Here is a 13501-nt window from a genome sequence, read left to right on the forward strand (position 1 = left end):
ACGAGGAGGACCATTCATCCATCCACAGAGGACTGTCTATGTCTGTGTGCAGAACATATGAGACAGTTTGAATAACTTTCTGAACAGTTTTATTTCTATTTCTGTCTTCTACCAAAATGTCAGAGGAATCTCCAGTATCAGGTTCATTTGTGATGGCAGACTATGTGGTCTTTGCTTGCATGTTGCTGGTGTCGGCTGCAGTCGGGGTCTACTTTGCCTTTGCGGACAGGGGCAACAGAAGCTCCGGAGACTTCCTAATGGGGGGACGCAAACTGACAGCCCTGCCTGTCTCCCTGTCCCTGACTGCCAGCTTCATGTCAGCCATCACTGTGCTGTCAAATCCAGCAGAGGTAAGTTCATAGCAGATTTCCAGGAGAAATATGCAAAAACTGTCATTTTTTTGTCTGGTTCAACTTGGAAGGGGGTATTTATTTGGTACAAGAAGACTTTTTTTGTGGAGGTGAGATATACCACTGACTCACTACCGTTTCTTTGAAACGATAGTGAGTATCATTTCATTTGCTTATTCAGAATGCCTCTGGAATATAGAAGAGTTTATTGATATAGTATGTGAGTCAAAGCTTAATCAGACGATACATCTTGATTTAAAACCCCATAAGTCATGCTCACTGAACACAAACAAAGGGTGATCACAGCTCCTCAGTGTGGTGAATAGATATATCCAAACTACATACCAATATCTCCACATCAACACTTCTTCTTGCTCAAATGAGGTTGATTTCAGACAATAGCCGTAAAAAGAGAACATTAATTCATCCGATCCCTGGTGCTTAGGTGTACCACTATGGAGCCAGTATTGGATTTTATGGTCTTTCCTATATCATCACCATGGTGGTCACATCTGAGATCTTTCTTCCAGTCTTTTACCGGCTTGCTGTCACCAGCACATATGAGGTGAGATTACTTTCGAATTCTATGTGCTAACTTATTGTACGGTCTCTATATCGTTTTGTGTCACGTTATTTGTATGTCTTCTGGATTTCTGATGCAATCTAGGTTGTTTGTTTTGCATAGACATTTGACTGCTGCATGTTAAAGGTTGGCGTCAGAGTTGCTCACAATTACAAAAGTTAAAGTGCGTCCTTGTTGTCGTCTTATTTTGATAAAAACAGAAAGATGTAACAGAGTGAGGTAAAGTTTACATTTTAGTGGGTAACTTTTAAATACAAATGTCTGTTAGAGTCAAACTATTGACAAAATTAGTTCACACAATGTAGATTACATGTACACCTATCAGCTCCAGATGACTTTCTTTATTTTTTAGTATAGTGTTTGGATCTTGTGTGATTTGCATTACACAAGTAACTTGAGAAGGCAGTAAACAGTTTGTAGTAGGACTGAAGAAGTGACCACATAAAGTTTCAGGAGGGAACGCTACTGCTCAAAAAACAGCTTATTCAGCAGTTTGACAAGATAAATGCTCATTGCTCCCACCCACAATAATGTTACCCTGTCTCAGTTCATGAAGACCAAACAGGCAGAATAATAACATCAACAACAACAACAACAACAAAAAACTGAATAACTGAAATTTACACACCGCAGCTTTAAGGTGAGTTTAGTACAAATTGATCATAGCTTCTTTTTTTTAATTGTCTTTTCTGTCCATGTCGTGTCTCTGCCAAGTATCTGGAGCTGCGTTTCAACAGAGCAACCCGTCTTCTGGGAACTGTGCTTTTCATTGTGCAGACGGTGAGTGAGAAGCAAGTCAACACATAATTACAGGGCTTTGACCTTTTGTCAGTCAAACCACAAATCTCCCACTTGTGTGTCATTTAACTATATCTGCTTTTGTTATAGATTCTCTACACTGGAATAGTCATCTATGCCCCAGCTCTAGCTTTAAATCAAGGTACGCTGGTTTCATTCCACATCAGTCAGGTTAATGTTACACACACACACTCTACATGAGGGCACTTGAAGCTGCTTTGTTTTGCTCAGTGAAGTGACCAGTGTGTGACCACTTCTTCATTTGCAGTAACTGGTATGGATCTGTGGGGTGCAGTCATTTCCACAGGTGTGGTGTGTACCTTTTACTGTACAATGGTATGTGTCTCCATACAATTACTTCACAAAGTGTTTTCTTCATACATTTTATGGTTTTAATTCCTGGATTTGAATGTACAATTACATTGTAACAGGGTGGGCTGAAGGCAGTGGTGTGGACTGATGTCTTTCAGGTAGGCTGCTGCAAGAAATTATATTAATACACAATGAATAGTTCTATTTGCGATATCCACTTCGTATAGACACGACACTGAAACCTTTATTTAACAAGGGTGTACTTGTCCTGGCCAAGATAGACAGCATCTATTGATAAAAACACACCTCAGCTGCCCTCATCTCCTCCATATATTGGCACAATTTCAATTAAAACATTTTTTTTGGCTCATGTTGCTAAAATAATAATACAGTAAATAATATTACGCACAAATTCATATGGTATCTATAATGTAATTTCTGTAATTTCTAATTTTCTCCCTCAGCTTGGTGTCATGCTTGCAGGCTTCCTGTCTGTTATCATAAGGTCTGTGGTCGTACAAGGTGGAATCCTGCCCATTATTTCAGATTCAGAAAAAGGAGGGAGACTCAATGTTTGGGAGTGAGTATGACGACATGATCAGTGCAAATATAAAGTTTTAAGTTATAGGCTTGTGTGACACTGCAGGAATAGATTCAACTCAACTTGTTCTAGATTCTAAATCAATTTTGGTTTCTGTGAGGCTATAGAGGCCACTTTATTTTAGAACAATGTCTTCAGAGTATGGAGCACTTCTTTGTGAAACATGGATGATACAAGTTCTGATCTACAGGACAGATAAATAGTTTCTGCCAACTTCATGAAAGCTTTTAGCTTTATTGTCCTCTTTTTCCTGTGTCACCAGCTTTGACACAAACCCTCTAAGAAGACACACGTTTTGGACCATAACCATTGGTGGGACATTTGTGTGGATCAGTATCTATGGGATCAACCAGTCCCAGGTCCAGAGATACATCTCCTGTAAAAGTATCACTCATGCCAGAGTGTGAGTATTGTATTACAGGGTGGTACATGTCCCAAAATGATGGGTTCTTAAAGATACTCTGCCAGTAACATTACTATTGCATCTGATATTTCCATTTTGTCTATGTTTAATTCAAGTTATGTGTGTTTCTTTTCTTATCCAGATCTCTGTACGTCAACCTGTTAGGCCTGTGGGCCATCTTGCTATCCTCCGTTTTTGCAGGAATGTGCCTTTATTCTGTTTATAAGAACTGTGACCCATGGAAAGCTGGTCTGGTTTCTGCTCCTGATCAGGTATAATGTTCATAGATTGTGGGGCATTAAATGCTTTTATTTGACAAGATTAGATAAAATAGGCAGGTGGACTCACGACACAAATGAAGAGTAATTGTGCTCATGTGATATGCAGTTTAAATATTCAACTATTGCTTTAACCCCAGATTTTAATGATGGTCTAAATTAGATGAGAAGCTGATTAGACATTACATCTAAAACATCCACACCATGTAGCTCTGCTATAAGTGAGCACGACTAACAACTTTTCTTCTGCAGCTGATGCCATATTTGGTGATGGACATCTTGCGGGACTACCCTGGTCTTCCTGGACTCTTTGTTGCAGCAGCATATAGTGGATCTTTAAGGTTAATACAGTTCTTAACATTGAATTTATCTCTCTCAACGAATGCTCCTCACAGACTGAAAAGTCTATTGTGTGTGTGTTGTACAGAGATTGTACATAGTACAGTTTTAATTTCTTCATTGCTAATTTCTTTGTTCGCTATATTAGCTCATGTACAATGCTATGAAGAAAGACTAACAACAAAAACGGTGTACGAATATGTATAATCAACTATATCGTATGTGATTTTGGTGTTTGGTCATGAACCCCCAGCACAGTGTCTTCCAGCATCAATGCTCTGGCTGCAGTGACAGTGGAGGATCTGATTAAACCGTACACTAACCTGTCTGAGAAGCACCTGGCCTGGATCTCTAAAGGACTCAGTGAGTGGACTGGCTTGTCCCTGTGTACAACATCTCTGCTGAATGAATTTTCCACTAATCAATGTAATGCTGTTAAGTTGTAGTTTCAGTTTAAATGACTTCTTTTTTGCAGGTCTTGGATATGGAGCTTTATGCATTGGTATGGCTGGGTTGTCATCCTTGATGGGAGGGATCTTGCAGGTAGAGTGGATGTTTTCTTACTCCTTTATAGTGTCTTGTTTGAAGGTCCATTGTGTAACTAATTAGGGGGGAGGGAAGGGATCTTAACTGTCATCATACGTCGGAAATTGTGAACCCTCCATCAGGGTTGATCACTGAGCCACTGTGTCGAACATGCAGAACATGCAAACTCCACACAGGGCATATCAGAAAGAACATCATTCTTTGTTTGCAGAAAATGAATGTGTATTAAAAGGCAAAAAGTTGATCTGATCAGGCTTTTATACAAACATGGTGGTACAAGATGGCATCCTCTATAAAACAAGGCCCTTGCCTTAAGTACATATAAACAATGTATTTAAAGGCTATGGAAACAATTTGTATTTTACAGTGATTGTATACTTATGTAAACTATGGGTAGTATATTCCATTTTTTGCTAATAACCCCCAACTAAATGTTATGCACTGGACCTTCAACTATGAAACTTGTTGAAGAATGCATCGTTTGTGATTTTTGATGATTTAAATGGTTCTTCCTGGGGTTGAGGAATCAGCCCTACAACTTAAGTGTTATATTTCTCTTTACTTTACTTTACTAGGCAGCCATCAGTATATTTGGCATCATTGGAGGTCCTTTACTTGGCCTGTTTGTACTGGGTATCCTCTGTCCATTTGCCAATTCCAAAGTAAGACCAATCCTTATGTTGACTCACTTCATACTGCTGTAGATGAAGCAGGTTAATCCTACTCCTATGTACAACCCATCCACTGCACATTTAGTGATACAAATGTCTTCCAGGGAGCTTTGTCAGGTGTTGTGTCAGGGTTGATCTTGTCTCTGTGGGTGGGCATTGGAGCCCAGATACACCCTCCCACTCATGAGTTGACAAGGCCTCTTTCTCTGACCACTGAGGGCTGTAACTTCACTAGCCCAGGCAGCCTCAACTGGACCACCACGGCTCTGCCAAGAGAACCAAGCGCCATCATCACAACCCCAGCGCAACACCTTGGTGACAGGTGTGTATGTAGCTGTGATTGGTTATTAGATTGACGTTATTTAAAGGTCCAGTGGCATCTATTGGTGAGACTGCAGAGTACAACAAAGGTCTGGAAGAGGACAGACCACAAGAAAATGAATCCAATAATATTTAGAAGATTGCAGAATATTCAGTTTTCAAGCTGCTATAGAAACATAGCTACTGAAGATGTGCCTTAGGAAAAAAAGGCTAGGAAAACCAAATCTCATTTATTTATTTTAAGTGATTATAGATAGATTTTGTTTCCATTCTAAACATTGCACACTGGACCTTTAATATGCGGGTTCAGGATAATTTCCACCTAAGGATTCAAAATGGCATTGTAATATCAAGTTACACTTTTTCTTCTTTTATTTTATTTCATGTTGATGTCACAGTTTTGACTTAGAGAACAAGATTCCACTCCTTGTGCATTCTTTTTTCAAAATGTCCCCTTCTCTGTATTTGAACAGACCTGCGTTGGCAGAAAACTGGTACTCCGTGTCCTACCTTTATTTCAGTCCCATTGGAACCCTAACAGCTATCAGTGTGGGGCTGATAGTCAGCCTTTTCACAGGTAAAATCAATCAAATATTTTTTTTTACTTTGCTCATGGGAATATTTGTCTTGAGCTTGAAGATGATCGGATGTGTTTGTGTTTATTTCAGGAGGCTGGTCGCTGCAGGTGGAATCAGGCCTCACATTCATGAAAGAAGACACCACTCTTTATTACCTGCTCAGGTTTTTCAAAGACAGAGTGAGTGTGAGCAGTTAATCATTATCATAGGTTCAGACGCGCTGCACGCTGACGCCCGCTTTGTGCTCTTTACTTTTCAGGTCATGAGACGAACAGAACGACTTGACCTGACAAGCAACGGAGAGAAAAAAACTGGCAACACAAATCCTGCGTACTGTGATGTTGAGCTGGACTTAACCAAAAGCTACATTCCCACCTGACATGAAACTTAAATTAAATTTGTGGTTACATTTTTGATCAAATTCAATTTTCTTGTAATGTATAAAACGTTTATTTTTTCTTCAAACTGCTTACATTTTGTTTAATACTCTAGCTAAATATGAATAAGCACTATTGTGTACCTTTGAGAACAGAAGCCAACTAACTATCAATTTGTAACAGATTGACCCTAACATGCTCACTTATGTATTCAAGAATCAGGCAAAATGAAAGTTTTTTTTCTCTTTGATGTAAAGATCTCTCTGTGTGCTCCATTTTTGTAATGCTTTGTAATAAAAACCTAGAGAAGATGGATCTTTGCCTCACCCTTTCTGTCTCGAGTGCTGCTGTTTATGTGACCTTTCTCCCATTGCCATCAGTGCCAGGGAGTGCATGTTTGTTGGTTTACAGGGAACATACTGTGATGAGCTGATGGCCTGTCCAGCTCTCACTGCACTGGATAAAAGTAAGAAACCCTGCATTTAATATCCTGTTAACGCCGGCATTTTTGGTTAGGTACACTGTTTTGTTTTTTTTACATACAATATAATACTGAAATAGAGTGCCAGTTAGTTTACTGTGTGTTAAAATAAAATAACGAAAAGAACACACTCCCTCTGTAGTTACATATTGGAAGATTTCCAGTCATTCATCAGGGATTCTGATTCAAAGGTGCTCACTGCACAGTCTGAATGAATGACTCCTCATTTGTGTTTCTAGTTCTGATCTGACCAGCAGTACAATGTCAGGAGACTTTGAGGTCGCAGACTATGTGGTATTGGCTCTTGTCTTGGTGGGGTCCAGTCTTATAGGGGTTTACTACGCCTGGGCCAGTCGGCACAAAGGAAATTCCAAGGACTTCTTAACTGGTGGGCGCTCCATGACAGCTCTGCCTGTCTCCATGTCCCTGACTGCCTCCTTCATGTCGTCTAACACACTGCTGGCCAACCCAGCTGAGGTAAAGCAGGAGAAGATTTGGTTCTTGTTTTGTTTTTGTTTTTTTGATTTGGGACTAGGACAAAGTGTATTTCTTTCAGATGTAGGTTGACAAGGCCAATGCTACTGCTTTAATGTATATATGTATATGCATACATATATGTCTATATATATATATATATTTGTATATATGTATGTTTTATGCATTTAAACTGTGATTATAAATGTGAGTTATGTTGAAAAAAAAAAAACCACTCCTGATGTTACAAAAACATGTTGCCTACTTTGCAAAACAACATTGTTGCTACTAAGGATAAATACTTTTTTAAGTTAACCTTCTAAAGTGAATTAAAAGAATCTTATATAATATCATTATGAATCATGAGGCCCTGGAACAATGCTGTCTCCCCCGTGTTGCACTTCAAAATAAATCACTTTATGTTGTTGGGTGGTTAGGTGATTTTCAAGTTACTATTGTTAAAGATATTTTCCCCTTATTGTTAATCCAATAATTGAAATTAACCATGATCTACATACTGTATTGTGAGTGCAATGCTTAATAATACAGTACATCCTCGACTCTCTGAGGTTAACCCTCTAAAGCTCTGTAATTTTGTCAGTTACTGTAAAAAAAAGAAAGAAAATCAAATAAAGGAAAGTGAAGTCATTACATAAAAAATAATAAATATTACAAAATGACCTATTTATTTTATTCAGCAGTTTCTATTTTTCCTTCTTCAGGAAAAAAAGATACTGTGAATGTTTGAACCAGAACAAATATCCATGTCCAATAAAATCCCATCATTCATGCTCACTGAACAAGAACAAATAACAGTATTTAAGTGTTCTGTGCAAGATGACGAAACGTGAATTCAATGAAAAGTCTCAAGTAAATGGTAACTTAATTTCAATGTCCCTCACTGTCAGGCTTAAACATTAACTACATTTAATAAAACATTCACTTCACTCTGCTACTGCAGGTGACCTGAATCTTTCAATGGCTACAAGGCAGAGCTACATAAATACAGTATATTCCAGATTTAAGTATCTCATAAATAAAAGAATTTGACAGTTTCTATGCTTACATTTGCACACATTTATATGTTGCTGCTGTTCAGAGAAAGTCCCAAATAAAATGAAATTGCATGTTGTTGCCAGTTTCACAGAAAACTTTAGTAATAAAGTAAAAATACTCCTTGGTCTGCAGGTGTACCGCTATGGAGCCATCTTTGGATTATTGTTTTTTGGATATGTATTGACCATTGTGATAACATCCGAGATCTTTCTGCCAGTGTTCTACAGATTGGCTCTCACAAGTACATATGAGGTGAGTCCATAATGGAGTAAAGGTACTGACTGTTAATTACATGTCTATGAAAAAAAGGCAACTGCTCTAATGTAAGTAAGTAATTATGAATGTGGAACAGCAGCAGACATGAATTTATACAGTAAAACAGAGTAAAACATCACAGATAAAGCAGAAATAAGAGTTCGCCTTTAATCAATTGGCATCTATTGTGACATTATCAATAAAATAATTTAAATTGACAATTTGAAAATGACAGACCAGACCAGACCAGATGTCAAAATGCTCAGTGTTACATATTTACCACTACTGTGTGGCACTGTCTTAAATTGATGTTACATTAATAAACAAAGTTTAGTTATCATATCACCTAATTACACCAGTGTCTGTCTGTGTCACGCCTCAGTATCTGGAGCTGCGCTTCAACAGAGTAACCCGTCTGCTGGGAACTGTGCTCTTCATGATTCAAACAGTGAGTAAGAGTAGAGTCACCACTTGTTGTCAGGATTTAACCTCAGTGGGTCAAAACCTCAGTCTTTTCATATGCGGGTTCTTTATGGTGGTTCTTCTGTGTCTTTCTCTCTCTGTCACAGATCCTCTACACTGGAATTATCATCTATGGCCCTGCACTAGCTTTAAGCCAAGGTAGGTTGTTTTTAGTGTAATCAACAATTCATATCACTTAAAGTTGTGTGGTCACTGACTGATGGCTTGTGTAGATGCTTTTTGTGAGGATTTTTACCTTTTGTGTTTTGGGATTGTCAATATCTCCCTCTCTCTCTCTCTCTCTCTCTCTCTCCCTCTCTAGTGACTGATGTAGATCTGTGGGGTGGAATTTTTTCAACAGGCGCTGTCTGTATTCTTTACTGCACATTGGTCAGTAAACAAATTAATTACCCTGCTCAATTTAAGTATTAAGTAATCAAATTACCAAACAAAGTTATTATCTATTGGTTATTGATATTATTTTATACCTCAGTTTCTCATACTATGTATAATTTTGTGTTATTCATATTGTCAGCTGTAAATATCTCCTGACTGGTTGAATTGGGATGGATGTCTGGATTTTTAATGCATATTCTATACACCTATATTGTAACAGGGTGGACTGAAGGCCGTGGTATGGACTGATGTGTTCCAGGTGAGCTTCATTCAGCACATTAGTGACACTGAGTTTACAGGTTTCATTCTTGAAAATGCACAGCAACCTATCCCAAGAAAAAACAACAACATATATATATATATATATAACCAAACAACAGGACCATTTGGTAAACAAAGTTAAATTATAACTCTATTTTCTTCTTCTAGATTGCAATAATGCTAGCAGGTTATCTGTCCGTCACAATCATGTGTGTGAACTTACAAGGAGGATTTGCCAACATCATTTCAGATTCACAACAAGGAGGAAGAATCAACATGTGGGAGTGAGTGTGAACAATAAGGATCTGAATACTAATGTGCTGAGGCTGAGGACACATTTTCATTCAAACACTACCAATATAGAGGATAAATTAAATATATATATTTCATTCCTTTACTGAGTTAAAAAACATCCTTCTCCATCCAGCTTTGACATGAACCCGCAAAGGAGACACACATTTTGGACATTAACTATAGGAGGGACGTGTGGCTGGGTCGCAGTCTTTGGGATTAACCAAGCCCCGGTTCAGAGATACGTCTCCTGCAAGAGCATCGCTCATGCCAGAGCGTGAGTCACGTTTGTCAAAACACAATATAATGGGACGTTGTGGTTGTGTTGTGCTGTGGTTATAGTTCAGCTTTTACTGTTGTCCCTGAACAAAACATACAGTAATAGCTGAAATTTGTATTCATCTGAAAAATCTTGGTGAGTAGTATCGAGTAAATTAATTCACACTCATCAAGGCTAATGTCATTTTAATTTTATTGTCTGTCTCTTCTCACTCTTCACACAGAGCTCTATACATCAACCTGGTTGGTCTCTCTTGCTTCCTGATGTGCTCAGTGTTTGCAGGAATGTGTCTCTATTCTGTCTATAAGAACTGTGACCCATGGACTGCGGGACTTATCTCCACTACTGATCAGGTACAAAAGCCACTACTGTACCAGTCACTCCTTTATACATCCCATTTGATGATCTCATCACGTCTGTTAATGGCCGTCCTCCACAGCTGATGCCATATTTGGTGGTGGACACCTTGACTGGCTCTCCTGGCCTTTCGGGACTGTTTGTCGCAGCAGTATTGAGTGGCTCTCTGAGGTTTTTACACCACATTAAATGTATTTCACTCCTTTAATCCAATCCCATGGTGTCTTCCTGGACAATGTCCACTAATAGCCTTCAGGTAGAATGAATGCAATAACAAAAATCATCATCAAACTTGAACCTGAATGTGACATTAATTCTTTCAACTCTGGCCGATATCAGCAGCACACTATACCAACAGATTACAGATGCCCTGTACTAAAGTGACACTGGCTGTTAAAAATGTAGTATAGGACATTGTATAGATTTGAATTTAAGTTCCTGTCTGTTTTACTAATGGCTTTATTGTCATTTAACCCCAGCACAGTGTCTTCCAGCATCAATGCACTGGCGGCTGTGACAATAGAGGACCTGATCAAACCGTACACTAACCTGTCTGAGAAACAACTGACATGGCTGTCCAGAGCAATGAGTGAGTCCCTGATAACAGCATGGGGTGTACGTCACCTAGAGCCCAGTTATTCACTCGTTTGATGGGATAAAACCATCTTGCTGCTGCCGCTGTATACACACAAACACTCCCTCAGTCAGGTCTGAAGGTTTTGCTTGACAGAGCCAGTTTTCAGATCAAGGACACAGCTAATAAATAAACCAAAGTTATGCAATGCAGTTTCAATTGTGTTGGATCAAAATCTTTTGACACAGATTTGTTTGCAGCTATCTCATATGGAGTTTTGTGCATTGCCATGGCTGGACTGTCCTCGGTCATGGGAGGGATCATGCAGGTAATCATGTTTATATGCAAGTGTCACTGTCTCTGGACAAAAAAACTGATTCAAAAAAACAAACAAACAATCTCTATTGTATTTTTGTGGCAGAATAATGACTGTTTGTCTTTTACACAGGCAACTGTTACCATCAGCGGTATCTTAGCAGGTCCTTTACTAGGGCTCTTCACAATGGGTATCATCTGTCCATTTGCTAATACCAAAGTAAGTCCATCGTCATTTAATTATATCACTTACATTAACAAAAGAAAAAGATTATCTTATGTTATTAGTCAGTCTAGAACTGCACATTAACAGTGTTATTCTACATCACTGCTACTGTCGGCTGCCCTTTTGGGTAATTAAATAAACAATAATACCAAGGAATAAAGGGGAAAAAAAACATAACTACACTTATGTAGCCACAAATAGTTTGGAACGTTTAAGTAAAGCGTATTCGTAACTCATTTGCCACTTCTTTATAAATCCTCTGTAAATCTGTATTATGACATTTAATCTTGTGTTATCCTACAGGGAGGTTTGACAGGTGTGGTGAGTGGGTTGATCGTGAGTGTGAGTGTGTGTGTTGTGAGCCTGATATCCCCTCCTCCACCTGAGATGACCCGACCTTTGCCACTGACCACTGATGGATGTAACTTCACCACCACAGGAAGCCTGAACTGGACCTCCCCCACTGCGCCAACAGAACCAAGCACCATCACCACCACGGCCCCAGTGCAGATCACTGATGGCATGTAAGAATGTATTATGTATTTCCTATTGTTACAATATTTATTCACCGAAAGAATAAGAAAATACATTTAGATCCAACGTGGCTGGAGTATGGGGCTATGTGACATCCAGTTAGTATGTAAAAGGTTTATTCCTATTAAATTTGGTATAGCCATGTCCTCCACACTAAAAACACAACTGCCTTACTTAACCAATAGCTCCACCAACAGGCCAAAAAAGGTCATAGTAACAAGATGATGAATTGTAATAGCTTTTGTTTTTTTGTAACTCAAAGGCTGACATTTGTGGCATTGATTACAATCAGATTTGATTTATTTTTTTACATTACATAACTAACCTGTTAATTAGCAGGTACATTTCTACTAGGGGGCCTGAAATTGACTCGAATATTTATAAATGAGTGTGTAACTACTGTTTTCTCCTCTGTTTCTCCTCATTTATAGTCATCTACACTCTGTTTCCTACCTTTATTTTTGTCTCATTGGAACTGTAACAGCTATCATTGTCGGGCTGATAGCAAGCCTCTTTACAGGTAATCCACAGTTTTCTTTTGAAAGTATTTCAGTGAAGTTGTGTATACCAATCAAATTTCTTTTTTTCTTTTTTTTTTAATTCCAGGAGGCTGGAAGGAGAGGGTAGATTCAAGGCTCATGTTGATGAAAGAAGACACAATTCTGTATCACACATTCACATTTTGTAGAGACAGAGTAAGTGTTACGTCAGTCAAAAATAAAAAATCACAACTCTCAGCACAGCAGCTGACTAATATGTGCTCTTCCTTCATAAGGTCATGAGGCGGACAGGAAAGCTCGACTTAATTATGAACGGAAATGAGAAATCTGGCGACACAAATCCTGCTTTCAGTGACACAGAGATGTATTAATCAAAAACTACCATTCTCACATGAAAGGCAACATGTTTTCTAAATTCATTTTTTGAGGTTCATGTGAGATTAAAGGATTGCTCTCACCTCCACTTGCACATATCCACTGATATTCTTGTTTTTCTGCTGTGACAACACAGAGGAACTGACACATTTGTGTGTATACAGCTTTTTCTGAACTCATATTACTTGTGGCTTACCGAGCCTATAACATTGCACTGTAACTTTAACTGTTGTATTTGTTATTTTCTGCATTGTAATATACTAATTAGGGTGGTGTTGAAATTTGATTGTCCACATTCCCGATGTCGTCCCACATTTTATTTTGAATAGATAAAAAATAAATTTCCAAGAGATACACACCGACGTATGCATGTTAAAACACAATTGGGGCAAAACGTTTTGTGGATCCCCACTTTTGAATTTATATCTTGTTAAATTTCCTGAACCATGTTAATCAGCATGACAAAAACATAGCCAATAAACATTTATTAGTTTAAAAATAGTTTTC

General features: G+C 38.4%; 2 protein-coding genes across 3 annotated transcripts; both read left to right on the forward strand.

The window, feature by feature from the left end:
* The first annotated feature begins 116 nt into the window (after nucleotides 1–116).
* Nucleotides 117–6436, forward strand: slc5a8 (solute carrier family 5 member 8). 2 transcript variants are annotated; one of them, XM_044022209.1, is made up of 17 exons: nucleotides 117–350; nucleotides 796–915; nucleotides 1648–1713; nucleotides 1822–1873; nucleotides 2000–2067; nucleotides 2163–2201; nucleotides 2508–2623; nucleotides 2907–3047; nucleotides 3190–3319; nucleotides 3578–3666; nucleotides 3918–4027; nucleotides 4140–4207; nucleotides 4786–4872; nucleotides 4986–5203; nucleotides 5676–5779; nucleotides 5871–5972; nucleotides 6056–6436. In XM_044022209.1, the coding sequence occupies exons 1-17, from the start codon at nucleotides 117–119 to the stop codon at nucleotides 6157–6159; spliced, it is 1848 nt and encodes a 615-aa protein (XP_043878144.1). In that variant the 3' UTR covers nucleotides 6160–6436. The 2 variants fall into 2 exon arrangements, with proteins under 2 accessions (XP_043878144.1, XP_043878143.1); XM_044022208.1 differs by having other exon boundaries at nucleotides 5871–5959; nucleotides 6040–6436.
* A 130-nt stretch (nucleotides 6437–6566) lies between these two features.
* On the forward strand, nucleotides 6567–13483 carry LOC122766926 (sodium-coupled monocarboxylate transporter 1-like). The gene is made up of 18 exons (XM_044022188.1): nucleotides 6567–6623; nucleotides 6878–7115; nucleotides 8301–8420; nucleotides 8806–8871; nucleotides 8993–9044; nucleotides 9208–9275; nucleotides 9502–9540; nucleotides 9711–9826; nucleotides 9970–10110; nucleotides 10337–10466; nucleotides 10553–10641; nucleotides 10950–11059; nucleotides 11305–11372; nucleotides 11493–11579; nucleotides 11889–12109; nucleotides 12551–12639; nucleotides 12726–12814; nucleotides 12895–13483. The coding sequence occupies exons 2-18, from the start codon at nucleotides 6900–6902 to the stop codon at nucleotides 12988–12990; spliced, it is 1797 nt and encodes a 598-aa protein (XP_043878123.1). The 5' UTR covers nucleotides 6567–6623; nucleotides 6878–6899; the 3' UTR covers nucleotides 12991–13483.
* Nucleotides 13484–13501: the final 18 nt, after the last annotated feature.

This window comes from Solea senegalensis, linkage group LG3 (genome assembly GCF_019176455.1).
Source record: "Solea senegalensis isolate Sse05_10M linkage group LG3, IFAPA_SoseM_1, whole genome shotgun sequence".
NCBI lineage: Eukaryota > Metazoa > Chordata > Actinopteri > Pleuronectiformes > Soleidae > Solea > Solea senegalensis.

Coding starts and splice junctions, on each gene's coding strand:
- slc5a8 (XM_044022208.1), top strand. CDS start 117: ATGTCAGAGGAATCTCCAGTATCAGGTTCATTTGTGATGGCAGACTAT. Junction 1,874..1,999: donor AGCTCTAGCTTTAAATCAAG/GTACGCTGGTTT, acceptor CTTCATTTGCAG/TAACTGGTATGGATCTGTGG. Junction 5,204..5,675: donor GCGCAACACCTTGGTGACAG/GTGTGTATGTAG, acceptor GTATTTGAACAG/ACCTGCGTTGGCAGAAAACT.
- LOC122766926 (XM_044022188.1), top strand. CDS start 6,900: ATGTCAGGAGACTTTGAGGTCGCAGACTATGTGGTATTGGCTCTTGTC. Junction 9,541..9,710: donor TATGGACTGATGTGTTCCAG/GTGAGCTTCATT, acceptor TTCTTCTTCTAG/ATTGCAATAATGCTAGCAGG. Junction 10,642..10,949: donor GTATTGAGTGGCTCTCTGAG/GTTTTTACACCA, acceptor ATTTAACCCCAG/CACAGTGTCTTCCAGCATCA.